Source organism: Anolis sagrei, chromosome 1 (assembly GCF_037176765.1).
Source record: "Anolis sagrei isolate rAnoSag1 chromosome 1, rAnoSag1.mat, whole genome shotgun sequence".
NCBI lineage: Eukaryota > Metazoa > Chordata > Lepidosauria > Squamata > Dactyloidae > Anolis > Anolis sagrei.
The window spans coordinates 50,221,884-50,242,927 of NC_090021.1; the positions used below are offsets into that span (position 1 = coordinate 50,221,884).

Sequence of the window (21,044 nt, forward strand, 5' to 3'; positions counted from 1 at the left end):
ACCAAAGGTTTCCTGCTGGCTTTAAGGTGCAAGGCCATTCAAAGGTAATCTAGGTGGCAATCACAACGTTCACATTTGGCTCAAATAAAAATTGAGGGGGTCAGGGCTAGGGAATCATTTTCATGCATGTGCTGTAATGTCTTTTGGGGTTTTGGGGGTTTTAAGTCCTTTAAGACTCCAGCAATACATGGAGCGAGAGTTGCCAGATGTTCAAGCTGGGTTTAGAAAAGGCAGAGGAACGAGAGACCAGATTGCCAATATCCGCTGGATAATGGAGAAAGGCAGGGAGTTTCAGAAAAACATCTACTTCTGCTTCATTGACTATTCTAAAGCCTTTGACTGTGTGGATCATAATAAATTGTGGCAAGTTCTTAGTGGGATGGGCATCCCAAGCCACCTTGTCTCTCTCCTGAGGAATCTGTACAAGGACCAAGTAGCAACAGTAAGAACTGACCACGGAACAACAGACTGGTTCAAGATTGGGAAAGGCGTACGGCAAGGCTGCATCCTCTCACCCAACCTTTTTAACTTGTATGCAGAACACATCATGCGATGTGTGGGGCTGGATGAATGCAAAGCTGGGGTGAAAATTGCTGGAAGAAACATTAACAACCTCAGATATGCAGATGACACCACTCTGATGGCCGAAAGTGAGGAGGAGCTGAGGAGCCTTCTAATCAAGGTGAAAGAAGAAAGCGCAAAAGCCGGGTTGCAGCTAAACGTCAAAAAAACCAAGATTATGGCAACAAGAATGATTGACAACTGGAAAATAGAGGGAGAAAGCATGGAGGCCGTGACAGACTTTGTATTTCTAGGTGCAAAGATTACTGCAGATGCAGACTGTAGCCAGGAAATCAGAAGACGCATACTTCTTGGGAGGAGAGCAATGTCCAATCTCGATAAAATAGTAAAGAGTAGAGACATCAGACTGGCAACAAAGATCCGCCTAGTCAAAGCCATGGTATTCCCTGTAGTAACCTACGGATGTGAGAGCTGGACCTTAGGGAAGGCTGAGCGAAGGAAGATCGATGCTTTTGAGCTGTGGTGTTGGAGGAAAGTTCTGAGAGTCCTTTTGGGGGTTTTAAGTGCCTTGGACTGCGAGAAGATCCAACCAGTCCATCCTCCAGGAAATAAAGCCCGACTGCTCACTGGAGGGAAAGATACTAGAGACAAAGTTGAAGTACTTTGGTCACATCATGAGGACACAGGAAAGCCTAGAGAAGACAATTATGCTGGGGAAAGTGGAAGGCAAAAGGAAGAGGGGCCGACCAAGGACAAGATGGATGGATGGCATCCTTGAAGTGACTGGACTGACCTTGAGGGAGCTGGGGGTGGTAACGGCCGACAGGGAGCTCTGGCGTGGGCTGGTCCATGAGGTCACGAAGAGTCGGAGACGACTGAACGAATGAACAACAACAAAGTCCTTTCTGCTGTGTGTTTTTTTGTTTTTTGTTTTTATGAGTTATTGTCACTCGTTGACCTGATAGGTGTATTGTGTCCAAATTTGGTGTCAATTCACCCAGTGGTGTTTGAGTTATGTTAATCCCACAAATGAACATTACATTTTTATTTATATAGATGTCTTACTATAAGTGTCTTATTTTAACCTACTACATAGAGTGTAATTAAGTCTTATCAAGCCTTGTTGTTTGATTTAGTATTGTGATATGGCCTAAGGGCTAATCAAAAAGTTGATTGATATATGATGAAAATGTCTTACCTTGACAAAACGTAGCATTAATTCTCTTGTAACCTTGTGGACAATCCACTACTGGGCTATATCCAGGGTAAGCTGAGTTTGATAAGGAAAAAGAAACAATAAATTAAGTAATCTAAACCACCATTTGAAGCACTAGTTAAATACCATGTACAAGTTGAGTATCCCTTATCTGAAATTGGGGCCAGAAGTATTTCATATTTTGGAATTTTTTTTGCATACACATAATGAAATATCTTGGAGATGGGACACAAATCTAAATACAAAATTCATTTATGTTTCACATATGCTTTATACATGGAGCTTGAAGGTACCTTTATACACAATGTGTTTAATAATTCTCTGTATGAAACAAAGTTTGTATATACTGAATAATCAAAAAGCAAAAATGTCATTCTCTCAGCCACCCATGTCAACGGTTTTGGGTTTTAGAGTATTTTGGATTTCTGGATAAGTGATATACACTCTGTAGTTTTATGCTTCCTCATCCCACTGTGCTTATACAGTAATTTCATCCTTTATTACAATAGGGGCCTGAGGCTGTTAGAAATTGTTGAAGTCCAAAACACCTGGAGGGCCCAAGTTTGCCCATACCTGCAATATACACATTAAGATGCATATATGGGTCTCCTAGTTACACAGAAGTGCTCTAGGTAATTGTTAGATTTTAATGCTCAGGTTATGTATAAGACACAAATATGCAAACAGATGGATTTAATTTTTAGGAGAGGAGGGGATATTTTGGCAGGAATTCATTAGGCAAATGTGAATATGCAACCAAGAATTAGGCATTCATGATTGGTTCATATGCACAATCCATAGATATTCACTAATTTGGGGAATACGTAAAGAACATACCCATTATTAAATCCTCACATACTGGACAGCTTGGTAAACGGAGATTAGGGAGTCAGGCCAGGAGGTACTACTTAGTTACACACCTAAAATGATTACACAGCTGAGTAACTGATACAGAAACATAGCTTTTATTAGACTACTCTGCTACAAGTGTTTCATTTTCATGGTCAAACCAACCACAAAGTCTTCAATAATGTATAATCAATATAGTAATAATTGAGTAAAGAGCCTCCTGAAGGCGCAGCAGATTAAACCGCAGAGTTGCAGAACTTGCTGACCAAAAGGTTGGCGGTTCAAATGTGGGGAGTGGGGTGAGCTCCCGCTGTTAGCCCCAGCTTCTGCCAACCTAGCAGTTCGAAAACATGCAAGTGTGAGTAGATCAATAGGTACCACTACTGCAGGAAGATAACGTTGCTCCATGTGGTCATGCTGGACACATGACCTTGGAGGCATCTATGGACAACGTGAGCTCTTCAGCTTAGAAATGGAGATGAGCACCAACTCCCAGAGTCGGACACAACTAGACTTAATGTTAGGGGAAACCTTTACCATTACTAATAATTTAGTAATAACCATTAATTGTTTTAAAAATGTTCCAAAGATTTCATGCCACTTTTGGATCATTCTTAAAACAATTAATGATTATTACTAAATATCTGAAAAATATTTCAGTCCCAAGGCAAGGCCATGAAGCTCAGAAAGCCGTAAAGGTTGCCAAGGAACACCCACTTTCCTCCAACATGATTGCTGCCCAGTGAGTAATCCCACTTTAGTCAAGACGTCAGAATGTCATGGGAACAAAGTGACCCTGAATCAGCATCCTGTGAATGAGTCAAACACAAGGCCTAGATACCAGTTAAATGTCAAAAGTGTTAACAGCTTGCTCAGTTCCCACTTAATTCTTACTGGGGATCTATGAAGTGAAGACATTTTTCTTAGTTTCACAAGAAATTGGTAAGCATGCAAATGCTCCCCCCGCCCATGAACTAACAATAGAGAGAATGAAGTCAAATATGAGAGGAAGAGAAATCGTTTCATTGTAGTTTTATTAAAAAGGGATGTACTTCAAATATTTGTGAACAGCCACAAGCAAAGTGCCTACTTGCAAAATAAAAGTGGCATACATTACAGAAAGTTTTCATTTTAAATCTCAAAAGTTTTATTCATATCCTCATTTTTCTCTCTGAAAAGGGGTATACAGATACATATATCCATTTGGAAAAACGATACATAGAAGATTGAGGTGGAAAAGAGATCTGGAAAATACGTACCTGGTTTTTTTGGACACTTTTGGCACTTGTGAAAACCCCATGAAGTACCCACAGTCCCACAGCAATCTTCTTGTTTTGAGAGGCCAGGAAGTGCTTTACCACACTAGAAAAACCAAATTGAAAAATCTCAAGTTAGCACTGCTTTAAAACAAAGCAGCTCTATCACAAAGCTGTCTTAATAACTCTCTAGTGCTAAGTAGTCATTATTGGCATTTTACTCTCATCACAGTCCACTAAGTAACTCAAAACACCTTCCCTGTGTTAATCTTAGACATTATTCCTTACCAAAGAAGCAGAAGTATTTCTTCCCTGTGGTTTTATCTTATCTTGTCACAGTACAGTAATACTTTAATATTAGAACTACAAGAATAATTGCCTTGCCATAACGTTCTGGCTTCTAAATTTGGTTCCTTTGTCTCATGCCATCACAATAAAGTTATTGAAAAGTAGTTCATCAAGTTTTTTTTTCTTGCATCAGGAGCAACTTGAGAAATTGCAAGTCCCTTCTGGTGCAAGAGAATTGGCCATCTGTAAGAATGTTGCCCTGAGGATGCCTGGATGTTTTACGATCCTGTAAGAGCTTCTCTCATGTCCCCGCATGAGAAGCTGGAGAAGGCAGATGGGAGCTCACCCTGCTCGCTGGATTCGAACTGCAGACTTTTCAGTCAGCAGTCCTGCTGTTACAAGGATATAACTCATTGTGTCACCAGGGGCTCATCAAGTATTGAGGCAACATAGGAAAGCCACCCTGTAGAGAATAATCCTGTCTGATTCAGCAAAATAATATGTTGAGAAAATATATCCATGCAATAGTGCAGATGTAAATTCTCAGCTATGGATTCAATGTCTCATTTTTCAAGATATGCTTTATCTTTGTAATACCCAAAAGCTTCTACAAATTAATTAGTGGGATTGTAATAAAATGCTACCCTACAATGGGATTCAGGAAGTAAAAAAGGCACATGAGAGGCAGAGAAAATATTTCATGGTAGTTTCATTAGTAGTTTCATAGTAGTTCTTCTGATTACCACTATATGTTATGGCCTAGCAAAAATGCCATCTTGAATCCCATTTTGGAACATAAATAAATAAATGCCTGGCAATTTTAACCATATTAACCTGTTATGACTGAGTTGTGTACATCCTCCACTTCAAACTACTGTAAGTTCAGCTCTAAATGACTTTAGGAATTATATCCTGAATACTGCATTTGCATTGACATGCCAGATGTAGGATCTAGCAGATTGACCCTGTTTATTGGCTCAACAGTATGAAAAGCAAGCTACCAGAAATGGCACTCAAGATTCAGCTAAAATTGATGCAAAGAGAAAAGAATTACCGGGCCTTCTTTATATAAAAAGAGTGAGATCAGTGATACAGATGTACAAAAAAAAAAACAACACAAGTTCAAAAAACACAACAATTGACTATGGAACAAACTATAGGTTAATGCTGAAAAAGAAGGCTATGGGAGACAAGAAGACATTGTCAACTATTATAGTTTGGAAAGAAGACAGGCCCATAAGCAAATGACGATATAACAGCCATTGCTAATGTCACAAATACTCAACAAAAAGATATAATAGTATTTGGTCTAGTTCTTTTAGGATGAATAATATGCTTTGGGTCTCAACCCAGGGTGAGAAGCAGTGCACAAATAAAACATCATCATCATCCTCCTCCTCTGGAAAAAAAAAACCCTGCTATAAATGGATCAAAGAAAGGGCACATTTATAACATTATTACATATTTGAGAAACAGACCAACGTGTCATGGTATAACATAGATGTCATTATATTGTTGCTGTATGCTGTTAACCCATTCTGAATTATAATGACCCATTCACAAGGCTTTCTAGGGCTACGAATATGTAATTCACCCAGGATCACCCAACGGGTTTCCATGATGCAACAGTGAATCAAACTTTGGTCTCCATAGTCTTATGACCTCGTCACACAGACTTCTGGCTTTGTCCTAGGACACTACAGGACAGAGCAAATTTCCTCAGAATGCCCATCAGAATGCTTCACACAACACAGGGCAACTTCTGGTGGGGCCCCATCCTGGCTCCATCCAGGAATATCCTAGGACAGAGCCCTGAGAACACAGGGGGCTACCCATGTTCTCACAGCCTACAATGGGGCCAGTGCAAGGGGAAGCCAGGCACTGATACTTTCCTCTGTGTGATAGGAAAGGTGGTAATGTGGGCAATGCAGAGTGAAGGTTGACAGTTTTCCCCGCTGCCCCACAGATTCGCCCTATTTGCCAGCAAATTTCCTCACTGTGGTCTGTGTTAGGGATCTCAATGTGATGAGGTCCATGGTCTAATACTCAAACCATTAAACTGCATTGGCTCTCATTATTGTATTATCACATACCTTTACAGTTAGATCTCCCCACAGATAAAACTTTTTGTCACAATCCGCATAGTGTCTGAGTTGGCCCTGATTAGGTTGCACTGAATTACCATTTTTCATTTAGGATTTCTAAGGCTGGATCTACACTGCCCTACATCCCAGGATCTGATCCCAGATTATCTGCTTTAAACTGGATTATATGAGTCTGCACTGCCATATAATCTGGGATAAAAAGATAATCTGGGATCAGATCCTGGGATATGGGGAAGTGTAGAAGGGGTCTAACGAAGCAATATTAAAATATAAAATTAGACAACAGATTTCCAGCCCATTTATTGTTCATATACAGCATTCTTCTCTCTCATTTGTATAAGGAATAGATATTGCTATCAAAACTTCTTCCTAGTTGATCTCTATATTGCATCTTAGGTTAAAATATTTCTGGTTACAGATCTCCCTGCCAAGTTTATGTTCTGTTTATTACTCTGTTGCTGAAACTGCAAAGCAGGCACACCCTTTCCTCTCTCTCTGGATAACTTGCTTGTAGCACTGATACAGACCAAAAAAACTGATTTTGAATTTACAACTACCAATCTGTAACATAAATGTTCAGAAAACATCCTTTCTTGAGCTTTGAAGTACGAAATATGACCATACCAAGCACACATTCTGAATGCCACCAGGTGAAATTATATCCATCCCAGACCTCAAGTTTGTAACTTAAAAAATCAGTTTCAAAGTGAAAAGGTTCAACATAATTTGCAGATGCAGTGGTGACTGTTTTAAACCTCAAGGGTTTCTTCCATTTGGAATATGCAATTTATAAGTTTTGATAAATAATTATGAACAAAATTAAACTTAACTCCCATTTTCACTGACAAATACCAACAGGTGCAGGTCATGATTTTTAAACGTATGCCTTGTGTTTTAATCTTTTTTCTGTGTGTTTTAATATGTATTTTATAGAAATATGTTTAATATGTGTATTTTACAGAATGTTTAAGATGATTATATGCTCTAACTATGTTTTAACCCACCTTGAACCATGGGGAGAGATGGGTAAGAATCACCATCATTATTATTAGTTAACTCCTACATGGATGTTAAAGATTTTTTATTATGTTAGGAGTGAGTTGAGAAACTGCAAGTTGCTTCTTGTGTGAGAGAATTGGCTGTCTGCAAGGACATTGCCCAGGGGATGCCAGGATGTTTTTTGATGTTTTACCATCCTTGTGGGAGCTTCTCTCATGTCCTCGCATGGGGAGCCAGAGCTCACAGAGGGAGCTCATCCGCACCCTCGCCGGATTCGAACCTGCGACCTGTAGGTCTTCAGTTCTGCTGGCGCAAGGGTTTAACCCACAGCACCACCAGGGGTTGTTAAAGACGAAAGGCATCAAGCTTGGATAAGTATGCTTCATTTCAAACCTGTGACCTGTGTCTTCTCCCCATTTCTCACTTTGCCTAAATGGAGTCCCATGGAGCCCATCACATGATGCTGTGCAACTTCTGGCAGGACTCCATAGGGCTCCGTTTTGGCAACATGCAGAAATGGAGCCCAAAGTGGCTGAGGAGCTAACTCCTACATGGATGTTAAAGATCAAAGGCATCAAGCATGGATAAGTATGCTGCATTTCAAACCTTCAAAAATGAAGACGAAGTGGGGAAATGATGGGAAACCACATGGGATGGGAGACCATCCCAGAAGAAAGAAAAAGACAGTTGGGAACAAAGGAAGGTAGTTTTCTCCACTTTCTCCCGCTTTCCCCCTGCCTGTCTGATGAGATCCCTAGGCTTAAGTTTCCCGAGACTTGAGCTTTAGTTTTTCATTCTTTCCCCCCAGCTCAATTTCTTTCTATCTTGGATATGATGGAATTTTCAAATGTCAGTATAATGTATTCTTATAAGAAAGGAACTCTCATTCTGGGCCATTTCTATCTATTGGAAACTCAATCCGTGTCTGATACCAGATGAGAAACTCCCCCCTGGGCACATAGAGGACTGGATGATTTGGAAGGCGCTGAACAGGCTGTGCTCTGGCACCACAAGATGCAGAACTAACCTTAAGAAATGGGGCCTCAAAGTGGAGTCCACAACATGCGTGTGTGGAGGAAAGCAAAACACAGACCACCTACTACCACCTAGTCTGAGCCCCGTCACATGCACAATGGAAAACCTTCTTACAGTGACACCAGAGGCACTCAAAGTGGCCATCTTCTGATCAAAGGACATTTAGCTTAATGCCAAGTTTTAACTTTGTTTGTGGTTTTTAATGCATTATAACTGTATTCTCAAGCCACTTCTATCTGTTGTGTACATGTTTTTTTAAAAAGTGAGGCAGTAGACTTACTTTTCTGCCAGTCCTCAAGAACTGAGTTGTTTACAATCAAGCTAAGCTTGGTTCCTCCTTATGGTGCACTCACAAAGTACAAACTCAATAAATTCTAAATATCTCTTCAAATCACTAAAGGTACAGAAGGGCAATGTAAGGCTTTGATATGATCTATTCAAGTAAAATTTTATCTAACAGACTGTATATGAGGTTGTTGTGTAAGAGAGCATGGCAAGGAAGCAATGAGAAAAGGCTTGAGAGAGAAGAAGGGTAGGAACTGAACAAAACAGCAATGTTTTGATAATGAGATGAAACCTTATATAAATCCACACACAATGAACAAGCAGCGAAACAGTAAAAGACTAAAATCAATCATATAGTCAGGATATTTTGTAAAAAGAAAAGTCAGTATGAATTTGATAGATGAGAAATATGGCCTAAAGATATGAGGAAGGAATTTGAAATGGGTTTGGTATGAAGATAGAGGCAGCCAAGTAATTCCTGGTGCTAAAACTCCAGCTCAAGAACTGGAAAAATCAAATGGAAAACTCATGAAGTTTCAGACACACCAAGATGTCTGAAACAATGCTTGCACAATTACAAAGCTAAAGGCACTTGTTTCCCAGAGTTGATATGCATGGCCAGAATCTGTTCCTTCACTGGTTATTCATTTTTATTAAATGCACATCTTTACATTAATAATAGTGCTCCAGGCACTCAGCAATTATTTGCTTTCTCAAGAAGGTATTTTGAAGACTTTATCTGTGATGCTAACATTATGGCCTCCACAAAAATACAGTGCACTGAAGTATCATCCAGAGGCATACTGGTACATTTGAATAAGACTGCACTTTTCTTCCAATTCTGAAAGAATATTCATTCTTTCTTTAATGTTTTATATGCTAATTCAGATTTCAATATCAATGTCAAAAATACATAGTATGATTTTACATAGGACTTGTACTACATTAGAATGGTAAAGACGAATATTCCTTAAGTAAAAAAAATTAAATAACCAAAAAAAGTTGTAAACACTAAACTAAGCTGGGAATCTGCTATTGTAAAACATCCAATAAAGTGGTTTAAAACTAGTATAAAAAAAGATTAGGACTGGATATGTTCCAGTCCATTTGGAATACATGAAGCTCATTCCAGAACTGTGTTTAAGAACTAGCCGTAGTTATTAGATGCCTTGTGAAATGTTCATTAAGTAAAATCTGTGTTGAGAAAAAAAAACCACAATAAAAAACGGTGTAACTTCCATTATCATTTGCAACACTTACAATCCCTTTCCATTGGTTTTACTGATTCGAGGTGATGGTCCAGCAACATCTAAAGAGCCAAAATTTACCCAATCCTGATAAAGCCTCATCTATAGTTTTTCAATTTATTTCCTAAGAAACATGATATGAGCCAGAATACATTTGATTAATCTTTTCACAGTTTTCAATTGCTGAAATTGGAAGGTTTATTTTATTGTTTAAATGAATAGCACGCAATGTTCTCAGGCTAAATCATTGATGTTTCTGTGACCTATCCACAGACTTGGAATTTTCTGGCTTCTTGTCCTAGTCTACACCATGTAAGAGAGTTGGTCCTGCGAAACAGACACCTCTTACAGTTGCATTAAGTCTGAACTTTTTTTTTACATAGAATATTGGAATTTACACAGAATATTAGAATATTAGAGGAGATCATTGCTCCTCTGGTACATTCAGTAAGAAAGAAAAGGAGAGAGATAAAGAAGGTTTTGGAAACGTTGCTGGGTAGCAAGTGAAGAGCAAGGATTGTCAAGCAATTGGAGAAAGGAAGAGAAAAAATAAATCTTGCTCTGGAACAGAATAATATGCATAATGAATTCTTTGCTTAAATTTTATAGCTCTTCAAAAATGTCAAATTATTTAGCCCTGAAAGTTTGATTGTATGTCTTAGAGGAGAATTGCATTGTGGCTAATCCTCTTCAGGTTTTATTCTGCTATCTATTTGTGATAGATAGATACGTTTTATTGATGGGCCTATTGGCTGTATCAAAACATTTAACACATAACACATTTAACACATAACACATTTAACACATAGTCATACAACATACAACCCTCGGTATAAGAGAGGTTAAAATAAAAGAGGTTAAAATAAACAAACTGTTGGCAGATCCCGTTCAGGTCAAATATCTGTGTCACCTCCACAGTTTCTATCTATTTGAAATTAGTGCAAAAACCCACATGCAATGGTATGTGTATTGTTGCTCATATAGTGTTAAACACTTCACCAATTACATGAAATGTTTTCCTCACCCCCATACTTCTTATTTTCTCTCTCCAAACTCCATTATATTTTCATCTACCTCCTGTTTCAGCTATTTATATTTGAAAGTTCATTTGAGGTATTTCTCAAAGACCCAACTCTCCCAAACTTCTTTTAATAGTTTGTTGGTTTTCCTGAAACTATCCATGCTGTCCAACAAATTAGTGCCTTCCAGATGAAGTCGTATTTAGTCTACCAGTATATGCACTAAAACTGTACACAGATGTGCTTCATTCATCTATGTAAGTAACTTTTCTAGCGGCAGTAGCTAGCACCAAAGCTTATTTAGATGAGAGGGAGGAAATGCATATGCAAGCTTGTTTTGTTAACCTTTGTGTTACACATTTTGTGTAATCACAAGCAAAGACCACAAGTAAAGAATTCTCCAGTCAAGGGACAGGTGTTTAATAATTTGGCAAGGCACTGCATTTATTAATAAAATAATAAATGCAATGATGTAGTTCTGTGTATTTCTGTTTTTATACTGTTTTATTTGTGGACCAATTAGGAAAAAAAGAGCATCTAAATTGACTTAAGACTAATTTAATCATTCTCATATGCTGAAAGTCAATTCTCCAAGTTTGTGGTGGTGTTTTGTTGCCACGGGTCCATATCCATAGGCCACGGCCATCTTTTTCTGACTGTAAAACGTATCATTTAGTAAAATGTATCATTTAGTAATAAAAACTCAAACTTCAGTGAAGTTTAATATATTTGACCCCAATTCTGGTTTAGGCGTGGTATCACTTGCACTATGTTGAAAATTATGGTTTTTGGAATTGTGACTGCTGCACATTTCCATATAAAAACCGCAAGCAAAGAATTATCCAACACATGGAGTCACTTGGCAATATAAGCTTACTGCCCTGAGATAAATATTGGCAAGCATACTGAACCCATAGATCTTATGAGAGACAACAGTTGAAAGAGACAGTGATCACTTTGTTAAAGTCAAGAACCGTTTAAATGGCAAACTTGAAGAGAGCAGCTATGTAACTAATCTGCACCACACATTAGTTGTATTACACACCACTGAAATTCAAGAACTGTACAATAAGGGCCAATCTGTCTATCTCTTCTCATGGAATGGCCCTGCGAACTATCAATCCTTTTCATTTGCTATATCACACAGAAAAATGAAATATTCATTATGTAGAACTGGCCATTTTCAAGATATTAGTCACCACATTTCTGCAACTTCCTCCCACCTTTACTTACTCTTTCATCTACATTTTCTAAATTACAAAAGTACTAGTCTAATTTATTTTGGTTGCCAACTCTGAGGCCCACTATCTTAAACCTAAATAGTATGAAATGCAAACTTGAAGAAATCTAGATACATAAAAATGTGCATATATGTTTTATTGAGACCCCAGGAACTAATTATGGGCAGTATGTCAACAAAGTGTAAATAAAATAAAGGAGCATCCTTTGGTATCACTTAGAATAAACCTGTTGCAGATACTGTGATGGCTGATGTAAACAACTAGCTGATACAATCAGAATGGATGACAGCTAGAAGGCAAGATTTAACTATGTACAATCTGTTTATATTATCTCCAACAATATGACTGGAGAAGAAGATTATTGATACAAATGAGGTCCACTAATGATCTCCTATCTCACTGGGCCAGATGGAACAGCGGATAGGCCAGACAAAAGCTAGAGAGAGAGAGAGATAAAGGAGTGATGAGGTGATAGCGATTATACTAGTTCTGCCAGTCTCCTGCTTAAAAAGAGATGCCTGCTATGCCGCCTTCAAGTTGATAAGGCTGTTCCCACTTTATAACTGATCAGATATGCGGATATCTATTGCTGGTAAATTTCCCACTATGATAAAAGGGACAGATGGCTCAAAATGTATGATTTAAGATTAACAGCTTAAGTTCTGACTTGCCATGTAATGCTCTTGCCATTCTTTGCATGGATGGGCACACATGCAAAGAATGCCTGCATTCTAAAACTCTTCTTGGACATGTGTCATAAGAATTCCTGCAATTCAAAAGTTACCACTGTGCCACAGGTTGTGACCAACCTCATGCTTGGTGTTCAAGGAGACTTGAAAAGTGTTTCCCTATCCTTCTGACATCCTCAGCAAATTCCAGGCATAATTCCAACTTAGATAAGTTTGTCATCAAGCTGGGTGCTGTCACTAGTGATCAGCTCTCCAAAAGAGAGAGCAGAATATGTCCCAATCCCATCCCTCCGTCTGTTTCAACAAAGCTAAGCCAGTTGAGGAAAGGGCAAGCAAACGCTGTTCCCCACGGGAAGCCAACAGACCTCTTGGCTATGAGTAACAGCTTCCCAGCAGTGACAAATCATGCTGGCTGTGAGGATCAGAAAGCACTAGCAGACGCCTGCTGCTTTGCGTTCCACCTGCTGTCTTCTACACTGTGCCTTTAAAAATGTTTCAATGCCATCATATAACCACAAATAATGTTATTTACAGGGCTGATGTTTTGCCTGTAAAATAAGTATAACATAAAATTCATTCCTGAGGCTTTACATTGGTACATACTAGAATAATATCCATTCCATGGTGAACAGATATGTCCTGAAAATCTGCAAACTGCTGAATAGGCACAGGGCTTTTTCTCATTAATGTTGAAATACATACAGACTAAAATTTAGTGTAACTTTACTGCTGATATATTTACCAAGCAACATATTTTCTATGGTTACTGACTGAAAGTTTATTATGCTGAAGAATACCACTCAATACAACATTGGCACACAGACAGATACAGTCTCAAATGAAGAGAGGAGAAACTCTTAAGTACTTCCAGACTTTCTAAGCAAACTTGTACAGCATTTGCTTTGGCTTCCAATGAACATTCTTCCCAAGCAAAAAACAAACACTGTATTTTCTTTTACCAACTAATTAAAGCAGTGTTTGATGCCTTTGTGATCTGATACACATTTAATCCTCTGATGTTAAAGATCACTGATGTTCCAAAGAATCATTGCAGATGGGGCATTATATTCTTGTAAATATCCATGCAGATTTCTAACAGTGTTTGCTTAAGACCTTCTGAAGCCAAGCTTTGAACTTCAAGGAATTCCAGGGAAGTAGAATTATTCTACTTTATGAGATACTTTTGACTACTTTTGAGGAAAAGTGCTTCATAAAGGAAAATCACAAAAGTGTGAGACATCTGATTCTACTTTAGGGATAGTCTTTTTTAAACTGTAAATTACAATGTGGTAGTTTGCGCTGTAACTGGAGATTGCTGAAATAAATATTGCTTGACACCCTTAGGAAATTTTTGTTAAATCTGTTGGTAATTGGGTTTCTTTCCCAGCCTATCATTATTCAAAACCCTCTGAACTGAGCCTGTGACTGCATCTATGCCTACCCCAGATTAATTCAGTTTAAAGGATCTAGCAGTTGCTCCAGTGCAGTCCAGGAGCATCTCCGGAGCCCTTTAGCTATCCATACAACTGGACAGGCTGAGGATGCATTGGAGCCATCGGTGCTGCTGTGTTGCTGCCAGCAAGTAGCTCCCCCTCAGAGGCTTGCTGGCGACCTTGTATTTCTAGTCACATCACTTGGCATCCTGGTGGGACATTAACAAAAATATGATCTATACCAGGAAGGCAGCTGCTTTCTGACATGATGCAGCAGTAAATCCACTGGTGATGTGGACAATTGATTAGGTCACATGCAGTCAGACTCTGATAGCCACATCTCTGAAATTCTGCAATTACTCTGTAGCTCCCTGGAAACTTTGGTATAAATACCATGTTCCGTTGACCCAAATTAACACATGATGCAGCAATTCAGCTGCAAATCCAGTCATGTTTCATGTGGACTCTCCAGAGCGGTTGTGCAGTGACTCCAAGTCAAGTCAACTTTATTTATACCCCCATTCCATCTCTTCATGGTGACTTGGGGTGGCTCCACTTTATTGTGACCATGTAGACATGATCTGTGTTGCTTAAACGGTGTCACTGTTGACTATGTTTACTCTAAATCCAATTACTAATTGATTAATTGGAAGATCAAGATCTGTGTATAATACTATTAACTACGTACTACTATACTTCACTAATGAAATTAGTTTAATTGGGACTAGCAATACGTCTTTCATGTCTTACATTATTAACCGTTATTTCTGTAGTATTTGCACAACAATTCATGTTTGATGCTACTTAATTTCAAATTCTATAGTATTCATTCAAAACATAATCATAAAATTATATAGTTTGACGAGATCATGAAGATCATCCAATCCAACTCCCTGCCATGCAGGAACACACAATCAAAGCACTCCCAACATATGGCCATCCAGGTTTCTCTTTGATAAACATTCACTGGAGAAGTACACAATGTTCTGAGGTAGTGCATTACACTATCAAACATCTCTTACCATCAAGAATTCTTCCTAATATTTAAGTGGTATCACTTTTCCTCTAGGATGAATACACTGGTCCATGTCTAGATCTCTAGAACACCAGAAAACAAGCTGGCTCCTTCTTCAATATGACATTCCCTAAGCCATTCATCATAGGGAATGGTTTCCATAGCTTTGACCATTTTCATCATTCTCCTTTGAATATGTTCCAGCACATCAATATTTTTCTTGGAATGTCTTGTCCAGAACTAAACACAGTATTGCAGGTGAGATCTGACCAAAGCAGAATGGAGTGCTACTATTACTTTCCTTGATCTAGACATTATACTCCAGTTGATGCAACCTAGAAAGACGCTGGAGTTTGGGTTTTGTTCTGTTTTTGGGTTTTTTGCTGCTACATCACTCATAATCTTCAGCAGTAGCTGAAATAAGATATTCTTAGGGTAAGAAATTCTTAGAACTAAATGCTCTAGTTACAAAGGTCAGCATGGTTGAAATCTATGAGACCCATGCATCAGCATGCCCTATTACCAATCTGAAGCAGAAAGTAATTATTGGTTCTCATTAATTAACAACCTCTCCAACTCTCTTCCTCCACTTCTCTCCCATATACATACTCACTTTATCTGCCATCACCATAGCATTCTTCAGAGCAAAATTTAGAAGTTATTTTGTGATTACAATCAACAGATTCCTTAGCCAGTCGCCATGAAGAACTGAGGTTTCTAGAAATCTTTGTCCAACAAGGAACCCATCCAAGCTTTGATTCAATATGCTTAATTTCTCCTCACAGCTCCAGAACTACTCAGGTTTGCCCAAGTTTGAAAGACCTCAATCCCATCACTGTCACAGAGACAGCCTGACATTAGATACACCTTTCTTGGCCGCTGCTCTCAGCTATTTAGCAGCAACCCCTACAAAAAAAACAAAAAAACAGAAAGGGATAAAGGGAAATATGATCAAAACTTACAATTGGACCTTGAAGCAATTTGTATACTGCATCTGCTCTACAACTTTGCATAGCCTTCTTTAAAACAGCTTTGAGGCAATTTATTAAAATGAAGAAAAAATTAAAGAGGAGAGGACATTTGTGGAGAGAAGTAATAAAGAATACAACATTTTCTTTAATTACCTTTTCTTTAACTTTCACTCTGGTAAAAGGGTCTAATGATGAAGCTGCAACCTTAAACTGAGTGAACAAGCCGAGGATCCTCCCATAAATCCAGAACAGAAACAAAGTGAAGTGGCTGCTACATCCCTCTTTGGCCACCAACGTGACTTCTTCAGTCCTCTTTGGTCACCAGTGGTAAGTTAGCAATTTAAAAACCTGCTAGTGACTTCGGGGCTTTTAAAAAACTTTAGTTGGCATCCTGTTTTTAGTTCTGACTAGAAAAGAACAATTGGGATAATTGTGCAATACCACCAAGTCAATAGGTCTACTTTAGAAAATAGGATTTAGGTCCTTGGGTATAATGTATAATCAGTATTTCACTTTTCATGTAAAGCAAAGGAGATTCTGGATCCTCATGGCCAAAATCCACCAGTTAATGTATCAAGAAGGTGTGGATAATCATAAGTCTTCATGATTTCTCACTTATGTGATTTCAGTAGTTTTTAATAAGATTCTAAAGCACAACTATCAGCCTTTTCTCATTTGACAGTAACAATATTCTGAATAGGAATACTGTGGAAAAAGCAAAACAGCCAACTCCACTTCGGCTAAGATATCTGTATCCAACTACATGATGTGTATTTATAATATTCATGATTACTACTATCGCTATAGGCGATCACTCGTGGCTGAATATTATTGTCTTCCAAGGATAGAGTCTCAAACAGTATATAAATTATTCCAGATACATGCGTCCAAATATACTGATAAGTTGTGTGCCCCTGGTGACAAAAAAAAATCCAAATTAAGTAAATCAGTATTATCTGATTTAAACAGCAGGGACTACACCCTAATACAGCAATTATGACAACCAGATGTAAAGATTTTGAACAATTTTATATAGTGGCTTTCCTTATTGTATGTAAACTTTTGACACATGGTAGACACATGCATGAAATTATATTTCTCCTCTCCCATAACTATTTCAACACTCATTAATCATGTGGAAAATTAATAGGGCACACATTAGCAATACAAATTTTATTGTCTGTATCACTGACGCTATAAACATATTTTGAGCAATAACAAGATATTGTATGTCATAATAAAGGCATTTTTATTAGAATTAAAATGAAAAGCAGCTGAATGGGGAGTCAAGGAAAAGAAACCAAAACTTGCTTGTTTGCTCACATTTAATAATGCTCGGTAGGCCAGTGCTCTAAGCTGCCAGACTTCTTGGCTTCTAGAAAAATTCAAACTCAAGGTATGGAGCTAACCAATATTCTTAATGGTATGGAAAATCAGCCTGTGATTGAATTACATTTGGCTCATGAAAGCTGCTGCAAATATATTTTCCAATGCCAATGAAATATGTGACAGCCAGCAAGTTCTAAAATATGAAACAGTGTGCCACTTCTTGAAGAGAAACACATCCAGGGTCCAAAATGTTTAGAAATGCTGCTTGTTGTTGTGTGCCTTTAAGTGGCATTGTGATTCTAAGTCAAATCTATCAAGGAGGTTTCTTGGCAATATTTGTTTAAAAGGGGTTTGCCTTCCCCTGAAGCGGACAGAATGTGAGTTACATTTGCATAAAATAGAAATTCCACTTTAAAACAGCTATTCTTTCTTTTTATCCACCCTCCTTCAACCCCTCCCTCCTTTATCTTTATGTCTTTGGACAAAAAGTCATACACACACACACACACACGCATAACTTGATATAATGTTTAAAATCTTGGGAGATTTGAAGTCATGGACAGTCCTGCCATGTCTCCGATCTGAAATACTTAGCTGTCGGCATAACCTTGAGATGTGGCATTAGACTGCTATTCTCAAATGTGCTGTGCAGTGGTTTCAGAGAGCAGAGAGATAAAGTGTTATTGGCAATTCCTAGCTTCCTGGTGAGGTCTGGACTCACTGCTGTTTTAAAATAAAGAAAATACTAAGACGTACAAACGCATTAAGGCTTGAAAGTGAAAGATTTCCCAGCTTTGAAAAATATTTTTGTAAACTTATATCAGGAGTATCATCCCATCAATATCACATAATTCAAATGATAAGTTCGGAAGGATATTATGGCAAGCTCTCATTTATCAGTTTAAAATGTAATTTTAATCTTTAAAAAAGAAATATAAGACCTGGCAATTATACTCACAATTTTTGCAACAGTACTTTTTACTGCTCTACCACCCTAGATAGACAGAAAGACAAATAGACAGATACACAGATAGATAGCGCACAATTTGTGCAAGCACTCTAAAGATGTAACAAATCAAAAGCACAAAATGGAATGGTTGCTTGCCTATAACTGTGTTTCTCTGAGTGGGTATCTGTGAAATCGCGCAATTACTACCATATGTGCAATTTCACAGAAACCATGAAGGAGAATCAGCATTAATGCAAAGTTGCAAAGGCTTCTCCAAAGATTAAATGGGGTGGCTGCTACATCAGATAGCCAAAGGAAACCCAAAACTACAGTTGGGCTTTCTGATTGAGAGCTCAGTTGCTGGGTTTTATTTAAAAGTCAGTTGCCCAATCTGAACGTGTGAGAATGAGGCTGATAGTCTAATGAAGCAAATATATTGGTTACTGTCTTGGTTCCGAATGGAAACAGTGAACTAACTCCATACTAAACCCTCCACCATCCAGAAGTTTGCATTTCATATTTTCATCAACATCAGTCTTTGGTATGGCCATTACCTTTGCCGTTATACATTGTCATCTACCTTACTAAACCACTTTATCCTTTGACTAGTTCACATAGTGGCTTTCCTCCCCCCACCCCTCCAAAATTAGTCTGCTGTTATTGTTGTTGCTAGCTATTTTTGTTATGTTGTTTTATGCTGTTTTATGCTGTTTAAATTGTTATTGCTTTATTTTAATTGTATTCTGCCTGAGCTTTGGCCCCATGTAAGCCGCCCCAAGTCCCTTCGGGGAGATGGAGGCGGAGTAGAAAAATAAAGTTCTCCTTCTCCTTCTCCTTCTTCTATGCATCGGTGCTTATGCAAAGCGTGTTCAGCTTTTTCTCTGTGCCCATTTTGCACTAAACAGGGCACTAATTTTAACACTAAAGGTAAAAGTAAATATTTTCCCCTGACATTAAGTCCAGCCGTGTCCAACTCTGGGGGTTGGTGCTCATCTCCATTTCTAAGCTGAAGAGCCAGCATTGTCCGTAGACACCTCCAAGATCATGTGGCCGGCATGACGGCAAGGAGTGCTGTTACCTTCCCACTGGAGCAGTACCTATTGATTTACTCACATATGTATGTTTTCTTTAACACTACTGATTGCAATGTCATGGCACTTTATTGGTGTGGGGTGTGGACTCTTCCCAAACGCAGTGTACATTTTGAATGCTTTCTCCTCTCACAGAATCTGAAGAAATCAGAAAGCACTAAAAGCTTTAGGTTTTCTTTAAAGGAATTCCACGCTGAAATAGAGTAAACCAAGTGTAAAGAATGCATGACCCATTTAGAATCAATTTCAACACAATTTAAATCACTGGTTGACCGAATAATGGTTTGGGTAAATTTTACACACCGGATGGCTCTACTACAACACACTGCAATATATACTTTCAAACTCCTTGATTAGATTCATTTTAAAGGAATAATTGGTCAGTCTAACCCCCCACTACCAGCCAGTCATCCCCTTTGCCCTATGAGTGATAAAAGCTTTTTATCCCAGATGATGATTCAATTGCTTATTTGAAAAATTAGAAGCATGATGCAGGCTATGTTTAAAATCTCAAATATCCCAATAAATCCTTTGCTATTATGATTCAGAATCTTTCCTTAGAATACTCTCATTTTAATGTACCTAAAATGTAGACACTTCCATATGATACAACCTGGTAATCTAGAATGGGCAGACATCCATGACAAGGATTTCCCACCGAGAAAATGGACACAAGTCAAACCATCTCTGATCCCAAACTAATTAGTAAAAGATTTTATAGGACTGAAGCCAATATCAGAAATCCACCATGCAAGAAAACATATAAACACTGACAACTGCTGAGCAAAGTATTATGATGGAGGCTACCCAGAACAAACTCAAATATTTGTACTGAGTCGAAGAAAGGAAAGGAAAGAGTTTGGCAGCTCAAATAGCTCTACAGAAATAAAGAGTCCCGCCACTTGTATAAAGATAAATACGAAATGTTTTATGAAAATAAAAACTTTTTCTAGCTTAAGATGTCATGTGCTCTTAATTAAAATGGCAATACTAAAATTGTCTCCACCACACAATACAAGCTCTTCTTAGGGATTTCTCATACAATATCTGTACATATGTGCCTTCAAAACATCTGTCAACTTGTGGTGGCCTCATAAGTGTCATGGGGTCTTCTTAGGCAAGGGTTACTCAGAAGTGGTTTTGTCAGTTCCTTCCTCTGAAATATAGCCCACAGCATTGCCTTCAAACAATGCTGTATTATATATGTACAGTATTATATAAAATTGCATACAAAGTTCCAGTCTAGACTTTTTAAAATAAGGGCTCATCTACATTGGCCCCAAACAGATCACTGATTGTTCCCAGATGCACAGCAGATTCTGGGGTGTAACATAGGCCTGGTTGCTTGTTTTTGCTTTAAACCAACTTTGCTTTACTTTGGTCAAAGGTCAGGGGATATTCCAGAGTTTACTGGAAGCTCCAGAGTATTTCATGGCTTCTGGACAGATTTCACAATGGGATTGGGTCTGATTCGACCCAAGTGGACACGAGCACCATCTCCATTT

At 38.3% G+C, this 21,044-nt stretch overlaps 1 protein-coding gene across 5 annotated transcripts in view; it reads right to left on the reverse strand.

Annotated features, from left to right (window-relative positions):
* LTBP1 (latent transforming growth factor beta binding protein 1) overlaps positions 1-21,044 on the reverse strand; it is a 207,327-nt gene that overhangs the window by 88,300 nt on the left and 97,983 nt on the right. For all 5 annotated transcript variants that reach the window (XM_067464429.1, XM_060754008.2, XM_067464424.1 and 2 more), the window contains exons 8-9: positions 3,847-3,949; positions 1,721-1,792 (exon numbers count right to left, since the gene is read on the reverse strand). In XM_067464429.1, the coding sequence (XP_067320530.1) occupies positions 1,721-1,792; positions 3,847-3,949 (175 nt within the window). The remainder of the gene's footprint in view (positions 1-1,720; positions 1,793-3,846; positions 3,950-21,044) is intronic.